Source organism: Nerophis lumbriciformis, linkage group LG21 (genome assembly GCF_033978685.3).
Source record: "Nerophis lumbriciformis linkage group LG21, RoL_Nlum_v2.1, whole genome shotgun sequence".
Lineage (NCBI taxonomy): Eukaryota > Metazoa > Chordata > Actinopteri > Syngnathiformes > Syngnathidae > Nerophis > Nerophis lumbriciformis.
The window spans coordinates 1,864,934-1,886,973 of NC_084568.2; the positions used below are offsets into that span (position 1 = coordinate 1,864,934).

The 22,040-nt window shown below is 44.3% G+C and overlaps 1 protein-coding gene and 1 long non-coding RNA gene across 3 annotated transcripts in view; one reads left to right on the forward strand and one right to left on the reverse strand.

The window, feature by feature from the left end:
- Window positions 1-22,040, reverse strand: part of itgb8 (integrin, beta 8) — a 174,166-nt gene that overhangs the window by 13,678 nt on the left and 138,448 nt on the right. For both annotated transcript variants that reach the window (XM_061983222.2, XM_061983221.2), the window contains exons 11-15: window positions 19,678-20,089; window positions 14,102-14,324; window positions 13,916-14,019; window positions 7,359-7,466; window positions 3,405-3,568 (exon numbers count right to left, since the gene is read on the reverse strand). In XM_061983222.2, coding sequence (XP_061839206.1) covers window positions 3,405-3,568; window positions 7,359-7,466; window positions 13,916-14,019; window positions 14,102-14,324; window positions 19,678-20,089 — 1,011 coding nt within the window. The remainder of the gene's footprint in view (window positions 1-3,404; window positions 3,569-7,358; window positions 7,467-13,915; window positions 14,020-14,101; window positions 14,325-19,677; window positions 20,090-22,040) is intronic.
- The window catches only part of LOC140679671 (uncharacterized), a 66,446-nt gene that overhangs the window by 12,890 nt on the left and 31,516 nt on the right, over window positions 1-22,040 (forward strand). The window lies entirely within an intron of this gene.

Genomic DNA, 22,040 nt, shown 5'->3' on the forward strand with positions numbered 1-22,040 from the left:
GAGCACACAATATTGAACAGGTTGAATATTTTGAAGTTGGAACACACTGAATCGGATGAAAAATGTGGGAATTGTGGAACTTTGAAAAATGTACCATGCGTTTCAATGGGAATTTCATGGAAATTTGGGTATTTCGGGAAAAGTGGGAATTTTTTCGGAAAATGTTATAAAACTCGAATGTTCTGAATGAGTTGAAATGGTTGGTGTTGGAATTTTTCAAATCGGTCGAGCAGTGTTGAAGTTGTAACATTTTTAATTGAGAAATGGTATTAAGGAATTCCAGGAATTTCTGGAAAACCGGGAATTTTTCCAGTTCAAAAAACAACTTTGTTTTTTGTCCTGATTAAGAGGAATGTTTGGATGGTGGAACGGTTAAAATGGGTTAAAAATGTGGAAGGACTAGTTGCCAGAAAAAAGGTTCAAAAAAGGGTTTGAAAAAAAAAAAGGGAATTCTGGTAATTCATGGGATTTTTATGAAATTGGAAAAATTATAGTTTGAATGTCCAGGATGAGTGGAATATGTTGACGGTGGAATGGTTTGAATCGGTTGAAAAATGTGTGAATTGTGGAAGTTTCAGAAATGGCCAATTCATTTTGAATGGGGAAAATGTCCCTGAAAACTGGGAATTTTGTAAGGAATTTCTGGAAAACCGGGAATTTTTCCAGTTCAAAAAACAACTTTGTTTTTTGTCCTGATTAAGAGGAATGTTTGGACGGTGGAACGGTTTAATGTGGAAGGAGTAGTCGCCGGTAAAAAACGGTTTGAAAAAAGGGAATTCTGGGAATTCCTGGAATTTTTTTTTCACTTGGAAAAAATATAGTTTGAATTTCCAGGATGAGTGGAATATGTTGATGATAGAATGGTTTGAATCGGTTGAAAAATGTGCAAATTGTGGAAGTTTAAAAAATGGCCAATTCATTTTGAATGGGGGAAAATGTCCCTGAAAACTGGGAATTCTTGGAAATCCGGGAATTAAAAAAAAATTGCTGGAGAGCACACAATATTGAACAGGTTGAATATTTTGAAGTTGGAACAGACTGAATCGGATGAAAAATGTGGGAATTGTGGAACTTTGAAAAATGTACCATGCGTTTCAATGGGAATTTCATGGAAATTTGGGAATTTCGGGAAAAGTGGGAATTTTTTCGGAAAATGTTATAAAACTTGAATGTTCTGAATGAGTTGAAATGGTTGGTATTGGAATTTTTTAAATCGGTCGAGCAGTGTTGAAGTTGTAACATTTTTAATTGAGAAATGGTATTAAGGAATTCCAGGAATTTCTGGAAAACCGGGAATTTTTCCAGTTAAAAAAACAACTTCGTTTTTGGTCCTGATTAAGAAGAATGTTTGGACGGTGGAACGGTTTAATGTGGAAGGAGTAGTCGCCGGAAAAAAGGGTAAAAAACGGTTTGAAAAAAGGGAATTCTGGGAATTCCTGGAATTTTTTTTGAACTTGGAAAAATTATAGTTGGAATTTCCAGGATGAGTGGAATGTTTGATAGAACGGTTTGAATTGGTTGAAAAATGTGCGAATTGTGGAAGTTTAAAAAATGGCCAATTCATTTTGAATGGGGAAAATGTCCCTGAAAATTGGGAATTCTTGGAAATCTGGGAATTTTTCCCAAAAAATTGTTGGAGAGCACACAATATTGAACAGGTTGAATATTTTGAAGTTGGAACAGACTGAATCGGATGAAAAATGTGATAATTGTGGAACTTTGAAAAATGTACCATGCGTTTCAATGGGAATTTCATGGAAATTTGGGAATTTCGGGAAAAGTGGGAATTTTTTCGGAAAATGTTATACAACTTGAATGTTCTGAATGAGTTGAAATGGTTGGTGTTGGACTTTTTTAAATCGGTCGAGCAGTGTTGAAGTTGTAACATTTCTAATTGAGAAATGGTATTAAGGAATTCCAGGAATTTCTGTAAAACCGGGAATTTTTCCAGTTCAAAAAACAAATTCGTTTTTTGTCCTGATTAAGAGGAATGTTTGGATGGTGGAACGGTTAAAGTGGGTTAAAAATGTGGAAGGACTAGTTGCCAGAAAAAAGGTTCAAAAAAGGGTTTGAAAAAAAAAAGGGAATTCTGGTAATTCATGGATTTTTTATGAAATTGGAAAAATTATAGTTTGAATGTCCAGGATGAGTGGAATATGTTGACGGTGGAATGGTTTTAATCGGTTGAAAAATGTGTGAATTGTGGAAGTTTCAGAACTGGCCAATTCATTTTGAATGGGGAAAATGTCCCTGAAAACTGGGAATTTTGTAAGGAATTCCAGGAATTTCTGGAAAACCGGGAATTTTTCCAGTTCAAAAAACAACTTCGTTTTTTGTCCTGATTAAGAGGAATGTTTGGACGGTGGAACGGTTTAATGTGGAAGGAGTAGTCGCTGGAAAAAAGGGTAAAAAACGGTTTGAAAAAAGGGAATTCTGGGAATTCCTGGAATTTTTTTTTCACTTGGAAAAAATACAGTTTGAATTTCCAGGATGAGTGGAATATGTTGATGATAGAATGGTTTGAATCGGTTGAAAAATGTGCGAATTGTGGAAGTTTAAAAAATGGCCAATTCATTTTGAATGGGGAAAATTTCCCTGAAAATTGCGAATTCTTGGAAATCCGGGAATTAAAAAAAAAAAATTGTTGGAGAGCACACAATATTGAACAGGTTGAATATTTTGAAGTTGGAACAGACTGAATCGGATGAAAAATGGCCAATTCATTTTGAAAGGGGAAAAATGTCCCGGAAAACCTGCAATTCTGGGAAATCTGGGAATTTTTGAAATGTGTCAAGGCTGAACAGTTTGAAGTTGGAACGATTTGAATCGGATGAAAAATGCGGAAGGTAGAACGCGCCAACATCTGGAGTAGAAGAAGAAGAATAAATAGATGAATTATGTGCTTTGGAGCATTCACACAAAAAATAAATACATCTTTAAATAATAATTTAAATGTGTAATAAATAACCAAAAAAATCAGTAATTAATCAAATGGTAAAATGATTAAATTATGAAATTAAATTAGCAGCACATTTAATAACACATGATAATTATTGACACATTTATTTTTGTCCCATTTGGCCCCCCATAGCTAACTTCCGGTTTCATTGTACTTCTGTTGTGTTTTCCCAGTATTGCGCAAGGTTTTGGTGGTTTGTGTGTGCCCCCCCCCCCTTAAACAGCAGTCACAGTCCAAACAAAACACACCCCCTCCCCCTTGCATTTGTCTTCGCGGTTCCGTAAATCACAGCAGGCCGCACATCGCTCCGCCGCGTTCGCCGAAGTTGGGAAATGTAAAACACATCTGGACGTCTGCTGACAAGACGCAACCGTGCAGACGGTGAAACCATCGGGGTGTTATATCCTTCCCTGGTTGTGTTCATTGTTGGTGTCGGTGCGCTTACCTTGCCCGTGCAGAGGTAGTCTCCATCCTGAGTGGCGCCCTCTGGTGACCGGCCTCTTTTCTGGAGCAGCAGCCTGGACACGGCCACCACCACCAGCCCGCACAGAACAGTCAGCGCACACACACTTAGGAAGGTCCCAAGCACCCGGCCTCGACTGGCACATTCTACACACACACACACACACACACACACACACACACACACACACACACACACACACACACACACACACACCACGTGAGAACGGTTGTTAAGTGAGCAAAAATGCTTACACAGTAGTCTGAGTATAAACTCCAAAAGCAGTGAAGTTGTCACGTTGTGTACAACTTGCGTCAATACAATGATGTGCAAATTCTTTTCAACTTATATTCAATTGAATAGACTGCAAAGACAAAATATTTAACTTTTGTTTTTGCAAATAATCATGAACTTAGAATTTAATAGCAGCGACACATTGCAAAAAAAATGTCACAGGGGCATTTTTATCACTGTGTTACATGGCCTTTCCTTTTAACAACACTCAGTAAACGTTTGGGAACTGAGGAGACACATTTTTTTAAGCTCAGGTGGAATTCGTTCCCATTCTTGCTTGATGTACAGCTTAAGTTGTTCAACAGTCCGGGGGTCTCCGTTGTGGTATTTTAGGCTTCATAATGCGCCACACATTTTCGATGGGAGACAGGTCTGGACTGCAGGCGGGCCATTAAAGTACCCGCACTCTTTTTTTTTTACGAAGCCACGCTGTTGTAACACGTGCTGAATGTGGCTTGGCATTGTCTTGCTGAAATAAGCAGGGGCGTCCATGATAACGTTGCTTGGATGGCAACATATGTTGCTCCAAAACCTGTATGTACCTTTCAGCATTAATGGTGCCTTCACAGATGTGTAAGTTACCCTTGCCTTAACCACTAATACACCTCCATACCATCACAGATGCTGGCTTTTGAACATTGCGCCTAGAACAATCCGGATGGTTCTTTTCCTCTTTGGTCCGGAGGATACGACTTCCACAGTTTCCAAAAAATAATTTGAAGTGTGGACTCGTCAGACCACAGAACACTTTTCCACTTTGCATCAGTCCATCTTGGATGAGCTCGGGCCCAGCGAAGCCGGCGGCGTTTCTGGGTGTTGTTGATAAATGGCTCTGGCTTTGCATAGTAGAGTTTTAACTTGCACTTACAGATGTAGCGACCAACTGTGGTTGCTGACAGTGGTTTTCTGAAGTGTTCCTGAGCCCATGTGGTGATATCCTTTACACACTGATGTCGCTTTTTGATGCAGGGATCGAAGGTCCGTAATATCATCGCTTACGTACAGTGATTTCTCCAGATTCTCTGAACTTTTTGATGATATTACGGAGCGTAGATGGTGAAATCCCTCAATTCCTTGCAACAGCTGGTTGAGAAATGTTGTTCCAGTGTTTCCCACACATTCATTTATTTGTGGCGGCCCGCCACGAAAGAATTATGTCCGCCACAAATGGATTTTTCGGCTTTTGACTTGCTCGACCGCTCATAAAAGCAATGGGACTGTCTGTGAATGTTGCTTGTAGTTACACCTCCGGTGCAGTAGGTGGCGGTATGCATTGTAACTCCGCCAATAGCACTTAATTCACCTGGTGGGCCAGAAGAAGAAGAAGAAGAGGGATGGACGGACGGGACCAAAATACTCGCCGACTACTTTTCATAATGATGGCGCTTCCTACGTTTCTACCTCAAACGTCCAAAAGCTGCTGAAAGCCTTGATCCAGGATGCCATGGGGAAAAAAACTTAAATGGTGCCTTTTGGCGATAGTTAGCAGCTTGGTGGCTCATAGCCGGCTAGCTAACGCTTGCTAGCGTGGTAGCATTGCTTCATTTTTACAGGTGTTATAGGTAGATAGGTTATAGCTGCATCGCTCGCGGCTCGTCATATATTTAATGTTAATCCGCGATTTCACCGAGCGTTTCACTGACGGTTTCGCCTGACGCTGCTTCATTAACACCGCCGCTGTTTGACTCGGTCACCTGTTTTCATACCGACGAGCTAACGTGTCCAGGTTATAACCATGTTGTCAATAAACACACATGGACTGAAGCTAAATTGTCCACTGTCCACTGCAGCATGTGAATGCAATGAAAATAATAAAATCTGAGCCAACCAGCTGTTAAAATGTTGTCCAGGTTAATGTTTTGGCCATTAAAGGCCCTTCATTTCAAGATTTCAACTGTGTTTGGGCTTTAAACAGGTGGGTGACCTGTTCACATGGGTGTAACTGCTACTGGTCAAATAATGTGAAATAGCATTTAATTGTACATGTATGCAATGCCATTTAAATGTAATTATAGATAATAATAATAATAATAAATACTGTGTAGTGTTGTAAATAGTCAACGGGAAGGATTCTAGTAAGATATAAGCCATGAGCACTACACAGCCAGAAAAAAACCTAGGCAGGACAAGTAAAAATATTGGGGCAAGTAGATTTGAGAAGTCGGGCAAGTAGAAAAAAACCTTAACGTTGAACCCTGCATGTGTTGAGCTGCTGGTTAGACGGCACTGTACATAGAGCGCTTCTGCTCGTTAGTAATAAATTCTAATGTTGGATGTTCACTCCTTCACACAGATGAGTATAGAAAAATATTTTCAACGGCCGAAAAGGGCTGGACTTGGAGAGGAGGTAGGCCTACAGTCCGGACCACAGGTGCGACCTGTTCAGCAGCAGGAGGAGGAGGAGGAGGTTGACTGACTGTGGCAGGACACCTCTGCCTCTGTTTCACTTCATGTTGCTGGTAAATAATATGGTTGTAGTAGTAGGCTAAAGTTAAATTATTTAGTATTCACTAATTAAAGGGGCAGAGCTTTAAGAGACATTTTAGCTTTTATATTTTATAAGATATATTTTTTGTAAGAACCACAATTAATAAATATATTTCAGTGAATCACTAATTGTTCAAATCTGTATATAAATATGTACATAAAATGTTGTAATTATATTCCAACTCCGCGTTCTTCTTGGTCATCCCCCCCCCCCCCCCCCCCCCCCCCCCGCCGACCACACCACCACAAATAGATGCCTGTCCTGTGGGAAACACTGTTGTTCTTAAACAATTTTCTCACGCATTTGTTGACAAAGTGGTGACCCTCGCCCCCATCCTTGTTTGTGAATGACTGAGCATTTCATGGAAGCTGCTTTTATACCCAATCATGGCACCCACCTGTTCCCAATTATCCCGCTCACCTGTGGGATGTTCCGAATAAGTGTTTGATGACCATTCCTCAACTTTCTCAGTCTTTTTTTGCCACTTGTGCCAGCTTTTCTGAAACATGTTGCAGGCATCAAATTCTAAATGAGCTAATATTTGCAATATTTTCCAGTGTGAACATCAAGTGTCTTGTCTTTGCAGTCTATTCAATTGAATATAGGTTGAAATGGATTTGGAAATCATTGTATTCTGTTTTTATTGACCATTTACACAAGTAAATGGTTTTTGGGTTTGTAGTTAGCTGCGTATCTGCTGGGACCATGTGTAGATGACAGCCTCACGGCGCGATACAAAGAGCCCAAAGACATTTAGTAACAGGGTTGCCATGGAGAGCACCCGGGAGTAGGCGTCAGCAGGAAGAGAGTGTCCCGTCGGGTTGAGGGGATAAGAGGAGATGTGGCGGGGGGGGGGAGAAAAACGCACAATGAGCGGTTTTGTTCCAAAAACTCAGACGGGGAGGGGGATGAACTGTAACACTTGGATGTGCAGCGTGTGTGAAAGTGTAACCTTGTATTTCAAACTGTGTGTGTTAGTGTAAGTGAAGAAAATGGAGCTTGGAACAAAAGGGGAATGTAAAATACAGCTGCAACACACACACACACACACACACACACACACACACACACACACACGCGGCAGTCTTGCTGACTCAAATGCACCAGGGTGCAGTTGACCCGCGATGGGCAGCAGTTGTGATGCAGACTCCTACCTGCTCTGGTGCTGATGTGAAGCTGCTCCCGTCCAGACTCTGAGCGGCTTTGGAACCAATAGCGACAGCTGTCACCACTGATGTACATACAGTGAAGCCCCCTGCTTCCTGTTTTACAGAAAACAAAGACACATTTTGTTAGTGGCAATCAGTCAAAACGTATGAACATACTTGCCAACCGTGAGACCTCCAATTTCGGGAGGTGGGTGGTGGGTGCGGGGGGCGTGGTTGGGGCAGGGGCGTGGTTAAGAGGGGAGGAGTATATTTACAGCTAGAATTCACCAAGTATTTCATATATATATATATATATATAAGAAATAATTGACTTTCAGTGAATTCTAGCTATATATATATATATATATATATATATATATATATATATATATATATATATATATATATATATATATATATATTAGAGATGCGCGGATAGGCAATTATTTCATCCGCAACCGCATCAGAAAGTCGTCAACCATCCGCAATCCACCCGATCTAACATTTGATCAGAACCGCATCCGCCCGCACCCGCCCGTTGTTATATATCTAATATAGACGATGCAAGGCATTAGTGAGGTTATAAAGCTTTTGCCTGTTAAAGAAAGGAGACTGATCCAATGCAGCACAGACATTCGCGTGCCACGCTGTCACGACCCAGACGCACACCAGTGCGCAATCATATGGGAGCCGCGCTGAGCGCACCTCCAAGCGCGTCTCGCTGCCGGCGACGGCCGGGTATACGGGCCCGACGCTCCAGCGCCATCCATTTTCAGGGCTAGTTGATTCGGCAGGTGGGTTGTTACACACTCCCTAGCGGGTTCCAACTTCCATGGCCACCGTCCTAGCTGCTGTCTATAGCAACCAGGGTGAGCCCCACCCCTTTCGTGAGCGCACTGCGCGCGGAGTGACCCCTGTTACGCGCCCCCGGCAACAGGGGTGGCGGGCAGGTAAGCTGCGCGGGCGGAGCGCGCGGAGTGACCCCTGTTACGAGCCCCCGGCCACGGGGGTGGCGGGCAGGTAAGCTGCTTACCTGCTGCGCGTGACGCCGGCCGCGGCGAAGGCGGACGAGGCGGGGTGTCGGTGCGGTGGGCGTGGTGGTGACCCTGGACGTGCGTCGGGCCCTTCTCGCGGATCGCCTCAGCTACGGCTCCCGGTGGGGCCCTCTCGGGGGAAGGGGCCTCGGTCCCGGACCCCGGCGAGGCGTCCCTTCTCCGCTTCTTTTTTTCTTCTTCTGTTGTGGCATATGCTGCAGGTGCCTGCTTGTTTTTCGTATGTGGGTAACAACATTTAACTATGTATATATATTTCCCAATTGGTTTAACTGCCACCCGCCTGAATCTATTTAAAATCTAATTTTTTTTTATTTCAACCACCCGACCCGACCCGCGGATAAAATCTTTTTTTTTTTTTTTTTCATCCGCCCGATCCGCGGATAATCCGCGGACTCCGCGGTTGTGCCCGCAAACCGCGCATCTCTAATATATATATATATATATATATATATACATATATATATATAGCTAGAATTCACCAAGTCAAGTATTTCATATATATATATATAAGAAATAATTGACTTTCAGTGAATTCTAGCTATATATATATGTATATATATATATATATATATATATATATATATATATATATATAAATAAAAGAAATACTTGAATTTCAGTGTTCATTATTTACACATATACACACACATAAGACTCATCTACTCATTGTTGAGTTAATGGTTGAATTGTCCATCCTTGTTCTATTCTCTGTCACTATCTTTCTAACCATGCTGAACACCCTCTCTGATGATGCATTGCTGTGTGGCACGCACAAAAGTGCTTTCATCAAATGCACTAGATGGCAGTATTGTCCTGTTTAAGAGTGTCACAACATTGCTGTTTACTGCAGACGTACTGCTTTACTGTAGACGTTCTTTATATTGTGGGAAAGCGGACTCAGGTCCGCATGGAGCTGGAGGGGGCGTGGCCTCCAGCTCCGCTTGAATTTCGGGAGATTTTCGGGAGAAAATTTGTCCCGGGAGGTTTTCGGGAGAGGCGCTGAATTTCGGGAGTCTCCCGGAAAATCCGGGAGGGTTGGCAAGTATGCGTATGAAATGCATCCAGTAGGGGTCTCCTGATCCCAGATGGGTTTCGGATATCAGCCTGATATCTGCAGAAACAAACGAGTTGCATCTAAAACAAGCCTGGGTAGGGGTGTAACGGTACGTGTATTCGTATCGAACCGTTTCGGTGTGGAGGTGTCGGTTCGGTTCGTAGGTGTACCGAACGAGTTTCCACACGAACATATTAAGTAGCGTAACGCACGTTGTGTAAACAATGCACACCGAGGCACAACACACGACATGCTAGCAGCTAACGGGCTAGGATAGACTGACCATACGTCATATGTCCTCTTTTGCGGAGCTGTCAGGGCGGAGTTTCTTAAAGGGGAACATTATCACAATTTCAGAAGGGGTAAAACCCATTAAAAATCAGTTCCCAGTGGCTTATTTTATTTTTCGAAGTCCATCCATCCATCCATCTTCTTCCGCATATCCGAGGTCGGGTCGCGGGGGCAGCAGCCTAAGCAGGGAAGCCCAGACTTCCCTCTCCCCGGCCACTTCGTCCAGCTCTTCCTGTGGGACCCCGAGGCGTTCCCAGGCCAGCCGGGAGACATAGTCTTCCCAACGTGTCCTGGGTCTTCCCCGCGGCCTCCTACCGGTCGGACGTGCCCTAAACACCTCCCTAGGGAGGCGTTCGGGTGGCATCCTGACCAGATGCCCGAACCACCTCATCTGGCTCCTCTCCATGTGGAGGAGCAGCGGCTTTACTTTGAGCTCCCCCCGGATGGCAGAGCTTCTCACCCTATCTCTAAGGGAGAGCCCCAAACTCATTTCGGCCGCTTGTACCCGTGATCTTGTCCTTTCGGTCATAACCCAAAGCTCATGACCATAGGTGAGGATGGGAACGTAGATCGACCGGTAAATTGAGAGCTTTGCCTTCCGGCTCAGCTCCTTCTTCACCACAACGGATCGATACAGCGTCCGCATTACTGAAGACGCCGCACCGATCCGCCTGTCCATCTCACCATCCACTCTTCCCTCACTCGTGAACAAGACTCCGAGGTACTTGAACTCCTCCACTTGGGGCAAGATCTCCTCCCCAACCCGGAGATGGCACTCCACCCTTTTCCGGGCGAGAACCATGGACTCGGACTTGGAGGTGCTGATTCTCATCCCAGTCGCTTCACACTCGGCTGCGATCCGATCCAGTGAGAGCTGAAGATCCTGGCCAGATGAAGCCATCAGGACCACATCATCTGCAAAAAGCAGAGACCTAATCCTGCAGCCACCAAACCAGATCCCCTCAACGCCTTGACTGCGCCTAGAAATTCTGTCCATAAAAGTTATGAACAGAATCGGTGACAAAGGGCAGCCTTGGCGGAGTCCAACCCTCACTGGAAACGTGTCCGACTTACTGCCGGCAATGCGGACCAAGCTCTGACACTGATCATACAGGGAGCGGACTGCCACAATCAGACAGTCCGATACCCCATACTCTCTGAGCACTCCCCACAGGACTTCCCGAGGGACACGGTCGAATGCCTTCTCCAAGTCCACAAAGCACATGTAGACTGGTTGAGCAAACTCCCATGCACCCTCAAGGACCCTGCCGAGAGTATAGAGCTGGTCCACAGTTCCACGACCAGGATGAAAACCACACTGTTCCTCCTGAATCCGAGGTTCGACTATCCGGCGTAGCCTCCTCTCCAGTACACCTGAATAGACCTTACCAGGAAGGCTGAGGAGTGTGATCCCACGATAGTTGGAACACACCCTCCGGTTCCCCTTCTTAAAGAGAGGAACCACCACCCCGGTCTGCCAATCCAGAGGTACCGCCCCCGATGTCCACGCGATGCTGCAGAGTCTTGTCAACCAAGACAGCCCCACAGCATCCAGAGCCTTAAGGAACTCCGGGCGGATCTCATCTACCCCTGGGGCCTTGCCACCGAGGAGCTTTTTAACTACCTCAGCAACCTCAGCCCCAGAAATAGGAGAGCCCACCACAGACTCCCCAGGCACTGCTTCCTCAGAGGAAGACGTGTTGGCATTTGTGTTGGCATTTGTACTATATTTTGCTAAAAACATCAAAATTAATTGTATTTTTATTTGTATTTTTTCGTGACTCCTTATTACATCCAGCCATAGAATTATACATTAAAATAAACATATTTCAAATAATTGATTTTAAATGATCATAATAATTCATTTAAAATGACCATATTTAATTATTAAAATAATTGCTTGTTTATCAACAACTTTAGCATTTTATTCATTACATTTTGAAACTCTCAGAAGCCAAGTTATGTTATATTCCTTAATATTTATTTATGCAAGTTTGAAGTATCAATTATCTAAACACAGTTTTGTTTGCATATTTTCAGGATGTAGATATCTACATATATATATATACATATATATATAATATGTATGAAATACTTGACTTGGTGAATTCTAGCTGTCAATATACTCCTCCCCTCTTAACCACGCCCCGCCCACCCCCGAACACGCAGGCAATCCGCGAGAAGGGCCCGACGCACGTCCAAGGTCACTACCGCGCCCACCGCACCGACACCCCTCCTCGTCCGCCTTCGCCGCGGCCGGCGTCACGCGCAGCAGGTAAGCAGCTTACCTGCCCGCCACCCCCGTGGCCGGGGGCTCGTAACATGGGTCACTCCGCGCGCTCCGCCCGCGCAGCTTACCTGCCCGCCACCCCTGTTGCCGGGGGCGCGTAACAGGGGTCACTCCGCGCGCAGTGCGCTCACGAAAGGGGTGGGGCTCACCCTGATTTATATAGAGAGCAGGACGGTGGCCATGGAAGTCGGAACCCGCTAAGGAGTGTGTAACAACCCACCTGCCGAATCAACTAGCCCTGAAAATGGATGGCGCTGGAGCGTGGGCCCATACCTGGCCGTCGCCGGCAGCGAGACGCGCTTGGAGGTGCGCTCAGCGCGGCTCCCATATGATTGCGCACTGGTGTGCGTTTGGGTCGTGACAGCGTGGCACGCGAAAGTCTGTGCTGCATTGGATCAGTCTCCTTTCTTTAACAGGCAAAAGCTTTATAACCTCACCATACCTGCCAACTTTTGAAATCAGAAAAACCTAGTAGCCAGGGTCCAAGGGCCGCAGGCCCCGGTAGGTCCAGGACAAAGTCCTGGTGGAGGGTTCAGGGCTTCGCCCCCCGACGCAAAATGATTATTAGCATTCAGACAGGTTAAAATGTTGCTAAAACCATCACTTTTCTATCAGTCACAGTGACTTTTCAAAACAAAAATATTACAGCAAAAATCATATGGGTTGATTGGCATGTTTATTCTGTAAGCTAACTTCAATAGTTTGAAATTATTTTGACAGTTAATGCCAGTTATCCTGTCAACCTTTCACAAGACTTCAATTTGTTCATTGAAAGTATAAACAGTATAAACACTTTTTACAGTAAACAAATGGTAAAACAGTACTAAACAATTCCATTAAAAAAAAAATTGGTGTCATTATTAACTTTCTGTCCAAGCTTGTATAATCTACTGCCTTGTTCAATTGTAAAAAATATTCTGTGCCTTAAATTCACATTTCTATCACAATTATCATACTGTAAACATGGTAAGCTAACTTCATTAAAATTAATAGTCCTGTCAATAGCATGGAATTACAATTCAAATGTAGTTTTTTTGGAAGCCTTTCAAAAGAATTCAAAATATGAAAAATTAATGAAAATGAATTTAAGCCATCAGACACTTGAAAAGTGGCACATCACATCTCTAATGTAATCATTTGAACTTTTCAACAGAAATAGCACTGCAAAAATATTAAGGACATACTTCTGTATTTTGGTAGTTATGCTGTCAACATTTAACAATATTTCTTCAACTTGGACTTGAAAGCATAAATAGTATAAACACTTTTAACAGTATGTCGTGCTGTGAAATACAGCCGACAGGATTGCGCACCAAACACGAAGCAAGGCCAAAGCGCACGCGCGCATGGTGCAGGAGAACAAAGGACTTCTTTCATTTAAGGTTTGTGATAAACCATCAAACTCATTCGTTAAAAGGACTCTATAGTAATATAAAGCAAATTTTTCTGGACATTATCATGCAAGAAAAGTTTATTTTTGGGACCGCGATCACCGCGTAATGATTTTTAAAGGTTGCATTACAAACATTTACTGTCCCATGTGATCAGCCAGTGCGATTGGAAATCTATGCTCAATTATTGCCTCCGTAAATAAAACTTCGGGCGGATGGCGGGCGGGTGCAGTTCTGATCAAACGTTACATCGGGTGGATGGCGGATGGTTGACGACTTTCTGACGCGGTTGCGGATGAAATAAATTGCCTATCCGCGCATCTCTAGTAGACATATTCCATTATAAGGCTAATGCTAAAGAAAATGAGCGTTTCATTGCATCCTCCTAAAAGGGTGGACATCCCGACTTCCCGGTGGTATACCGCCCCTGCTGCTGTGGAGTGAAATAGCATTGGCTAAAAACAAAAGCGAAAAGCATGTACCTGTTAGCATAGCATTGATGTGGATGACATCCGACGCACAGGTGCGGTTGCAGTGTTTGTCATTTCGTGTGAGACCACGAGACACGTGACAGTCCACACACTTCCTGAACGGGACACACACACACACAAAAAAAACATTAATTTTTTTCCCCGTCATGTAAACAAAAATATAATAGAGATAGTTACCAGTTTGATTGACAGCTGCTCTGACAGGCAGGACATCTCTCACAGAGGTCTCCGGAGTATCCCTGGCCGTCGCACACGCATCGGCCGCACACACACTTGCCCCGCCCACTGCACAGCGACCCGTCAGGTGACTGGCAGGTTGCTACGGCGACGGCACAACCGCAGCTGTCGCCGGTCCAGCCGCCCTCGCACACACACTCGCCCGACACACACATCCCCCGTCCTGACAGGAGAAGAAAGACGGTAAAATAGCCCTATTATGCAAAACATAAACGTCTTATTAATAAGAGTACTGTAAATTCCGGACTATATCCCGCTACTTTTTTTCCTACGCTTTGAGCCCCGCGGCTTATAAAACGGCGCTGCTAAATTATGGATTTTTCATAATACAAATAGTTTAAAAAACAAACACGGAAAGACACTGTATAGATGTGTTATTGTTTGTGCTATAGCGCCATCTTTTGGATGAGTTTTCTCACTGCAGGTGCTGCAGCGCTGCATAGCCCTTCTGTTTAGACTGAGCTTCTCAACCAGAAGTACAAGTACTGTTCTAGCCTTTTAAACTCGTGTGGTTTCTTCATTCATCACTCCAAGCAACATTTGTAAGTTTTGCAATATAACTAAAACAATTCTTACTTACTGTTTTCATGCATATTTGTATGTGCTATGGTAATGTAATGAAGCTAGCGTCGTTAGCATTAGCCAATATGCTAACACGTTTACGAGTGTCTTTGTTAGTATTATTAACTTACATTGGCATTCTTTTTGTGTTGTTTCAGTTTTATAAATTATTAAGTCTGTTTAGCTGATTGGAGAGCGAGCTTCCGCGGCTAGTGGGTCCATGACGACGACGACTTCTGTTTTGTTTGATCAGCCGTTTTACTGCCTTGTAACAGGCACCGTTCGGGAAACAAAGTATATAAATAAACATTAACACAATTTTTCGGTGTAAATAACTCATTTCAAAACGTATATACACTATATTGCCAAAAGTATTTGGCCACCCATCCAAAAGATCAGAATCAGGTGTCCTAACCACTTGGCCGGGCCACAGGTGTATAAAATCAAGCAGTTAGGCATGGAGACTGTTTCTACAAACGTTTGTGAAAGAATGGGCCGCTCTCAGTGATTTCCAGCGTGGAACTGCCATAGGATGCCACCTGTGCAACAAATCCAGTCGTGAAATTTCCTCGCTCCTAAATATTCCAAAGTCAACTGTCGGCTTTATTATAAGACAATGGAAGAGTTTGGGAACAACAGCAACACAGCCACGATGTGGGAGGCCACGTAAACTGACAGAGAGGGGTCAGTGGATGGAATTATGGTGTGGGGTTGTTTTTCAGGAGTTGGCATACTTGCCAACTTTGAGACCTTCGAATTCGGGAGATTGGGGGGCGGGGTTGAGGGGGCGGGGTTTGGTGGTAGTGGGTGTGTATATCGTAGCCCGTAAGATAGAGATGCGCGGATAGGCAATTATTTCATCCGCAACCGCATCAGAAAGTCGTCAACCATCCGCCATCCACCCGATCTAACATTTGATCAGAACCGCATCCGCCCGCATCCGCCCGTTGTTATATATCTAATATAGACGATGCAAGGCATTAGTGAGGTTATAAAGCTTTTGCCTGTTAAAGAAAGGAGACTGATCCAATGCAGCACAGACATTCGCGTGCCACGCTGTCACGACCCAGACGCACACCAGTGCGCAATCATATGGGAGCCGCGCTGAGCGCACCTCCAAGCGCGTCTCGCTGCAGGCGACGGCCGGGTATATGGGCCCGACGCTCCAGCGCCATCCATTTTCAGGGCTAGTTGATTCGGCAGGTGGGTTGTTACACACTCCTTAGCGGGTTCCAACTTCCATGGCCACCGTCCTAGCTGCTGTCTATATCAACCAGGGTGAGCCCCACCCCTTTCGTGAGCGCACTGCGCGCGGAGTGACCCCTGTTACGCGCCCCCGGCAACAGGGGTGGCGGGCAGGTAAGCTGCGCGGGCGGAGCGCGCGGAGTGACCCCTGTTACGAGCCCCCGGCCACGGGGGTGGCGCGCAGGTAAGCTGCTTACCTGCGCGTGACGCCGGCCGCGGCGAAGGCGGACGAGGCGGGGTGTCGGTGCGGTGGGCGCGGTGGTGACCCTGGACGTGCGTCGGGCCCTTCTCGCGGATCGCCTCAGCTACGGCTCCCGGTGGGGCCCTCTCGGGGGAAGGGGCCTCGGTCCCGGACCCCGGCGAGGCGTCACTTCTCCGCTCCGTAAAAGTGTCCATCTCTTTTTTTTTTTTTTCTTCTGTTGTGGCATATGCTGCAGGTGCCTGCTCGTTTTTCGTATGTGGGTAACAACATTTAACTATGTATATATATTTCCCAATTGGTTTAACTGCCACCCGCCTGAATCTATTTAAAATCTAATTTTTTTTTAACCACCCGACCCGACCCGCGGATAAAATCTAATTTTTTTAAATTTCATCCGCCCGATCCGCGGATAATCCGCGGACTCCGCGGTTGTGCCCGCAAACCGCGCATCTCTACCGTAAGAGTTAGAGATACAAGGGATTCTGGGTATTTGTTCTGTTCTGTTTATGTTGTGTTACGGTGCCCATGTTTTGCCGAAATGTGTTTGTCATTCTTGTTGGGTGTGGGTTCACAGTGTGGCGCATATTTGTAACAGTGTTAAAGTTGTTTGTACGGCCACCCTCAGTGTGACCTGTATGGCTGTTGATCAAGTATGTCTTGCAGTCATTTTCGTGTGCATGCAGAAGCCACATACAAACGCTGTTTGTATGATGAAAAAGCGGACGCGTCGACAGGTTGTAGAGGCTTGAAAATCGGGAGAAATTCGGGAGAATGGTTGCCCCGGGAGATTTTCGGGAGGGGCACTGAAATTCGGGAGTCTCCCGGAAAAATCGGGCGGGTTGGCAAGTATGGGAGTTGGGCTTGGCCCCTTTTGTTCCAGTGTGAATGCTCCAGGATACCAAAACATTTTGGACAATTCCATGCTCCCAACCTTGTGGGAACAGTTTGGAGCGGGGCCCCTTCCTCTTCCAACATGACTGTGCACAAAGCAAGGTCCATAAAGACATGGATGACACAGTCTGGTGTGGATGAACTTGACTGGCCTGCACAGAGTCCTGACTTGAACCCGATAGAACACCTTTGGGATGAATTAGAACGGAGACTGAGAGCCAGGCCATCAGTGTGTGACCTCACTAAGGCTGAAATGACGCGTCGACGTAGTCGACGTCATCGGTTACGTAAATATGTCGACGCCGTTTTTGTGCGTCGGCGCGTCGCATATTTACGTCACACTACTTTACTGTCATGGCGGAGCGCAAAGCAGACGATGCGAGCGAGGGGAAAAAAGCACGCCAAAAGTCGTCAAAAGTGTGGGAGTATTTCAATAAACGGCCTAATAATGTTGTTGTATGCACACTGTGTCGAGCGGAAATGGCCTATCATAGCAGCACAACGGCTATGAACGAACATTTGAAAAGAAAACCCCCGACAGCGTTCTTGCCATCACCATCAACAAGTCAATCGTCCGCGTGCGTATACGTTGTCATTATTACACAAAAACATGAATGTGTCATTTGTATCTGCGTTGTAAATTCATAAACTAAAGCACCGTTTCGCTCTGAGAGGCGCGTTTGGCGTGCCTGTTCAGTGTTTACAAAGACGCGCTCCTCTTTAACGCTGTGGAGAGGCGGCGGCGGCGGCGAGCGAGCGGCGAGGCGGGGCGCGCCAGGAGCGACGCCGCAATCGTGCCCAGGTGCGCGATCCGCGCAGTTGGAAGAGAAAAGACTTTGTGTAAAATGAAAAGATTGTAAACCTGGCAAAGCCGTCTGGCGTTCAGTCTGTCGGTCCTGAAAGAACCCCACGGCACAAGACGTGTCACAAACGCTAACGTTAATTAGTTGTGCAAATACCTTTTACAACATTAACAGTTACATATACTATGTACAAACCAACAATTAACTTTCACTTTAATCATACTATCATTGTTGTGTTATTAAGCAAAATAAGCAATACTTTTACTTTTGTTGAAATGTTTACACTGTACACTTTTTTGTATTGGATGTTTAGCTTTATTTTTGCACATTTTAGCAAATAAGCAATACTTTTACTTTTGTTGAAATGTTTACACTTGTTACAGAATATTTCCGTTTTGCACTTTTTTTGTATTGGATGTTTATCTTTATTTTTGCACATTTTAAAGCAAAATAAGCAATACTTATACTTTTGAAATGCTTATACTATTCCAGAATATATTAAGATTTGCACTGGATGTTTACTTTTATATTTGCACATTAAAAAGCAAATAAGCTACTTTTAATTTTGTTAAATGTTAAAAGTTTTAAATGTTTACATTGTGACAGAATATTTTGTCATGTTGTTGTCAATGTTGACTGAGTGGCCATACTTTTTTTTTTTGTAAATAAAAGCCATGCCTTTTGAAAAAACTGGCCTACATTTATTTTTTCCTCTTCATTTTAAATAAATAAAAAAAATCGGTAAAAGGAAAAATAATCTATAGATTAATCGAAAAAAATAATCTATAGATTAACCGATTAATCGAAAAAAATAATCTATAGATTAATCGATAGAAAAATAATCGTTAGCTGCAGCCCTAGTTCTGTTATGTTTATGTTGTGTTACGGTGCCCATGTTTTTGCCGAAATGTGTTTGTCATTCTTGTTTGGTGTGGGTTCACAGTGTGGCGCATATTTGTAGCAGTGTTAAAGTTGTTTATACGGCCACCCTCGGTGTGACCTGTATGGCTGTTGATCAAGTATGTCTTGCAGTCATTTTCGTGTGCATGCAGAAGCCGCATACAACGTCGGCACGCTGTTTGTATGATGACAAAGCGTTGTAGAGGACGCTAAAGGCAATGCCATCACGGCACGGGTGAAAATCGGGAGAAATTCGGGAGAATGGTTGCCCCGGGAGATTTTCGGGAGGGGCACTGAAATTCGGGAGTCTCCCGGAAAAATCGGGAGGGTTGGCAAGTATGGGAGTTGGGCTTGGCCCCTTAGTTCCAGTGTGAATGCTCCAGGATACCAAAACATTTTGGACAATTCCACGCTCCCAACCTTGTGGGAACAGTTTCGACCGGGGCCCCTTCCTCTTCCAACATGACTGTGCACAAAGCAAGGTCCATAAAGACATGGATGACACAGTCTGGTGTGGATGAACTTGACTGGCCTGCACAGAGTCCTGACTTGAACCCCACAGAACACCTTTGGGATGAATTAGAAGGAAGACTGAGAACCAGGCCATCAGTGTGTGACCTCACCAATGCGCTTTTGGAAGAATGGTGGGAAAATTCCTATAAAGACACTCCGCAACCTTGTGGACAGCCTTCCCAGAAGAGTTGAAGCTGTAATAGCTGCAAAAGGTCATATTGAACCCTATGGGTTAGGAATGGGATGGCACTTCAACTTCAGGTGGCCAAATACTTTTGGCAATATAGTGTATCTGGTTAATAGTTGGAAAAATAATATTTCCTTTTAAAATTTAGTGGGTGCGGCTTATATATCGGTGCGCTTTATAGTCCGGAAAATACTGTACCTTTTTTTAAACTTACCCCCACACAGCAGTCCTCCTTTATAAGGACAGGAGAAGTCGTCCATCTGGCAGTATTTCCCAAAGACCGTGCCAAGTCGACTGTGCTCACACACACACCTCCCACATTCACACACTCCTCGGCCACCGCAGTCCACATTGGAGCCATCAGCTCGACAACGCCACTTTGATTCATTCATAAAAAGGCCCTGATGCGGCCACCGCTCCAGACCGGCGCCATCTAAAGTCCCGGCGCACGGCGACCGATTGCTGTCCCGGCAGCTTCCTGTCGGCCCACAGCTGCACTGACATTTAGAGTGGATCCTGACCGTGGTGGATTCATTGTAGCCCACAGGGCGAACCATCACTTTAATGTCCTCGTCTGCACCGTGGTCAGGACAGGAGCGCAGGCCGATTGTAACGTTGAAGTAAACCTGCAAGAGATGTGGAAAACAGCAATGGTTAAAAAACTATTGGTATTTCTTTTGCTGTTTTCAAGTACAGAAAGTAGTGCTGGGCGATATGGCCTTTTAGTAATATCTCTATTTTTAGGCCATGTCACGATACACCATATATATCTCAATATTTTGCCTTAGCCTTGAATGAACACTTGATGCATATAATCACAGCAGTATGATGATTAAAACATTCTTCTTCATACTGCATTAATATACAGGTAAAAGCCAGTAAATTAGAATATTTTGAAAAACTTGATTTATTTCAGTAATTGCATTCAAAAGGTGTAACTTGTACATTATATTTATTCATTGCACACAGACTGATGCATTCAAATGTTTATTTCATTTAATTTTGATGATTTGAAGTGGCAACAAATGAAAATCCAAAATTCCGTGTGTCACAAAATTAGAATATTGTGTAAGGGTTAAATTTTGAAGACACCTGGTGCCACAAACTAATCAGCTGATTAACTCAAAACACCTGCAAAGGGCTTTAAATGGTCTCTCAGTCCAGTTCTGAAGCCTACACAAACATGGGGAAGACTTCAGATTTGACAGCTGTCCAAAAGGCAACCATCGACACATTGCACAAGGAGGGAAAGACACAAAAGGTTATTGCTGAAGAGGCTGGCTGTTCTCAGAGCTCTGTGTCCAAACACATTAATGGAGAGGCAAAGGGAAGGAAAAACTGTGGTCAGAAAAAGTGTACAAGCGATAGGGATCACCGCGCCCTGGTCAAGATTGTGAAAAAAAAAACAATCAAAAATGTGGGGGAGATTCAGAAGGAGTGGACAGCTGCTGGAGTCAGTGCTTCAAGATCCACCACCAAGAGACGCTTGAAAGACATGGGTTTCAACTGCCGCATACCTCGTGTCAAGCCACTGTTGACCAAGAAACAGCGCGCAAAGCGTCTCACCTGGGCTAAGGAAAAAAAAGAGCTGGACTGCTGCTGAGTGGTCCAAAGTCAAGTTTTCTGACGAAAGCAAATTTTGCATTTCCTTTGGAAATCGAGGTCCCAGAGTCTGGAGGAAGACAGGAGAGGCACAGGATCCACGTTGCCTGAAGTCTAGTGTAAAGTTTCCACCATCAGTGATGGTTTGGGGTGCCATGTCATCTGCTGGTGTTGGTCCACTCTGTTTCCTGAGATCCAGGGTCAACGCAGCCGTCTACCAGCAAGTTTTAGAGCACTTCATGCTTCCTGCTGCTGACCTGCTCTATGGAGATGGAGATTTCAAGTTCCAACAGGACTTGGCGCCTGCACACAGCGCAAAATCTACCCGTGCCTGGTTTACGGACCATGGTATTTCTGTTCTAAATTGGCCCGCCAACTCCCCTGACCTTAGCCCCATAGAAAATCTGTGGGGTATTGTGAAAAGGAAGATGCAGAATGCCAGACCCAAAAACGCAGAAGAGTTGAAGGCCAGTATCAGAGCAACCTGGGCTCTCATAACACCTGAGCAGTGCCAGAAACTCATCGACTCCATGCCACGCCGCATTAACGCAGTAATTGAGGCAAAAGGAGCTCCAACCAAGTATTGAGTATTGTACATGCTCATATTTTTCATTTTCATACTTTTCAGTTGGCCAACATTTCTAAAAATCCCTTTTTTGTATTAGCCTTAAGTAATATTCTAATTTTGTGACACACGGAATTTTGGATTTTCATTTGTTGCCACTTCAAATCATCAAAATTAAATGAAATAAACATTTGAATGCATCAGTCTGTGTGCAATGAATAAATATAATGTACAAGTTACACCTTTTGAATGCAATTACTGAAATAAATCAAGTTTTTCAAAATATTCTAATTTACTGGCTTTTACCTGTATGCTACTTTTAAACTTTCATGCAGAGAAGGAAATCACAACTAAGTGTATTTATTAAAGAGTTATTAAGCAGTGGCACAAACATTCATGTCATTTCCAAA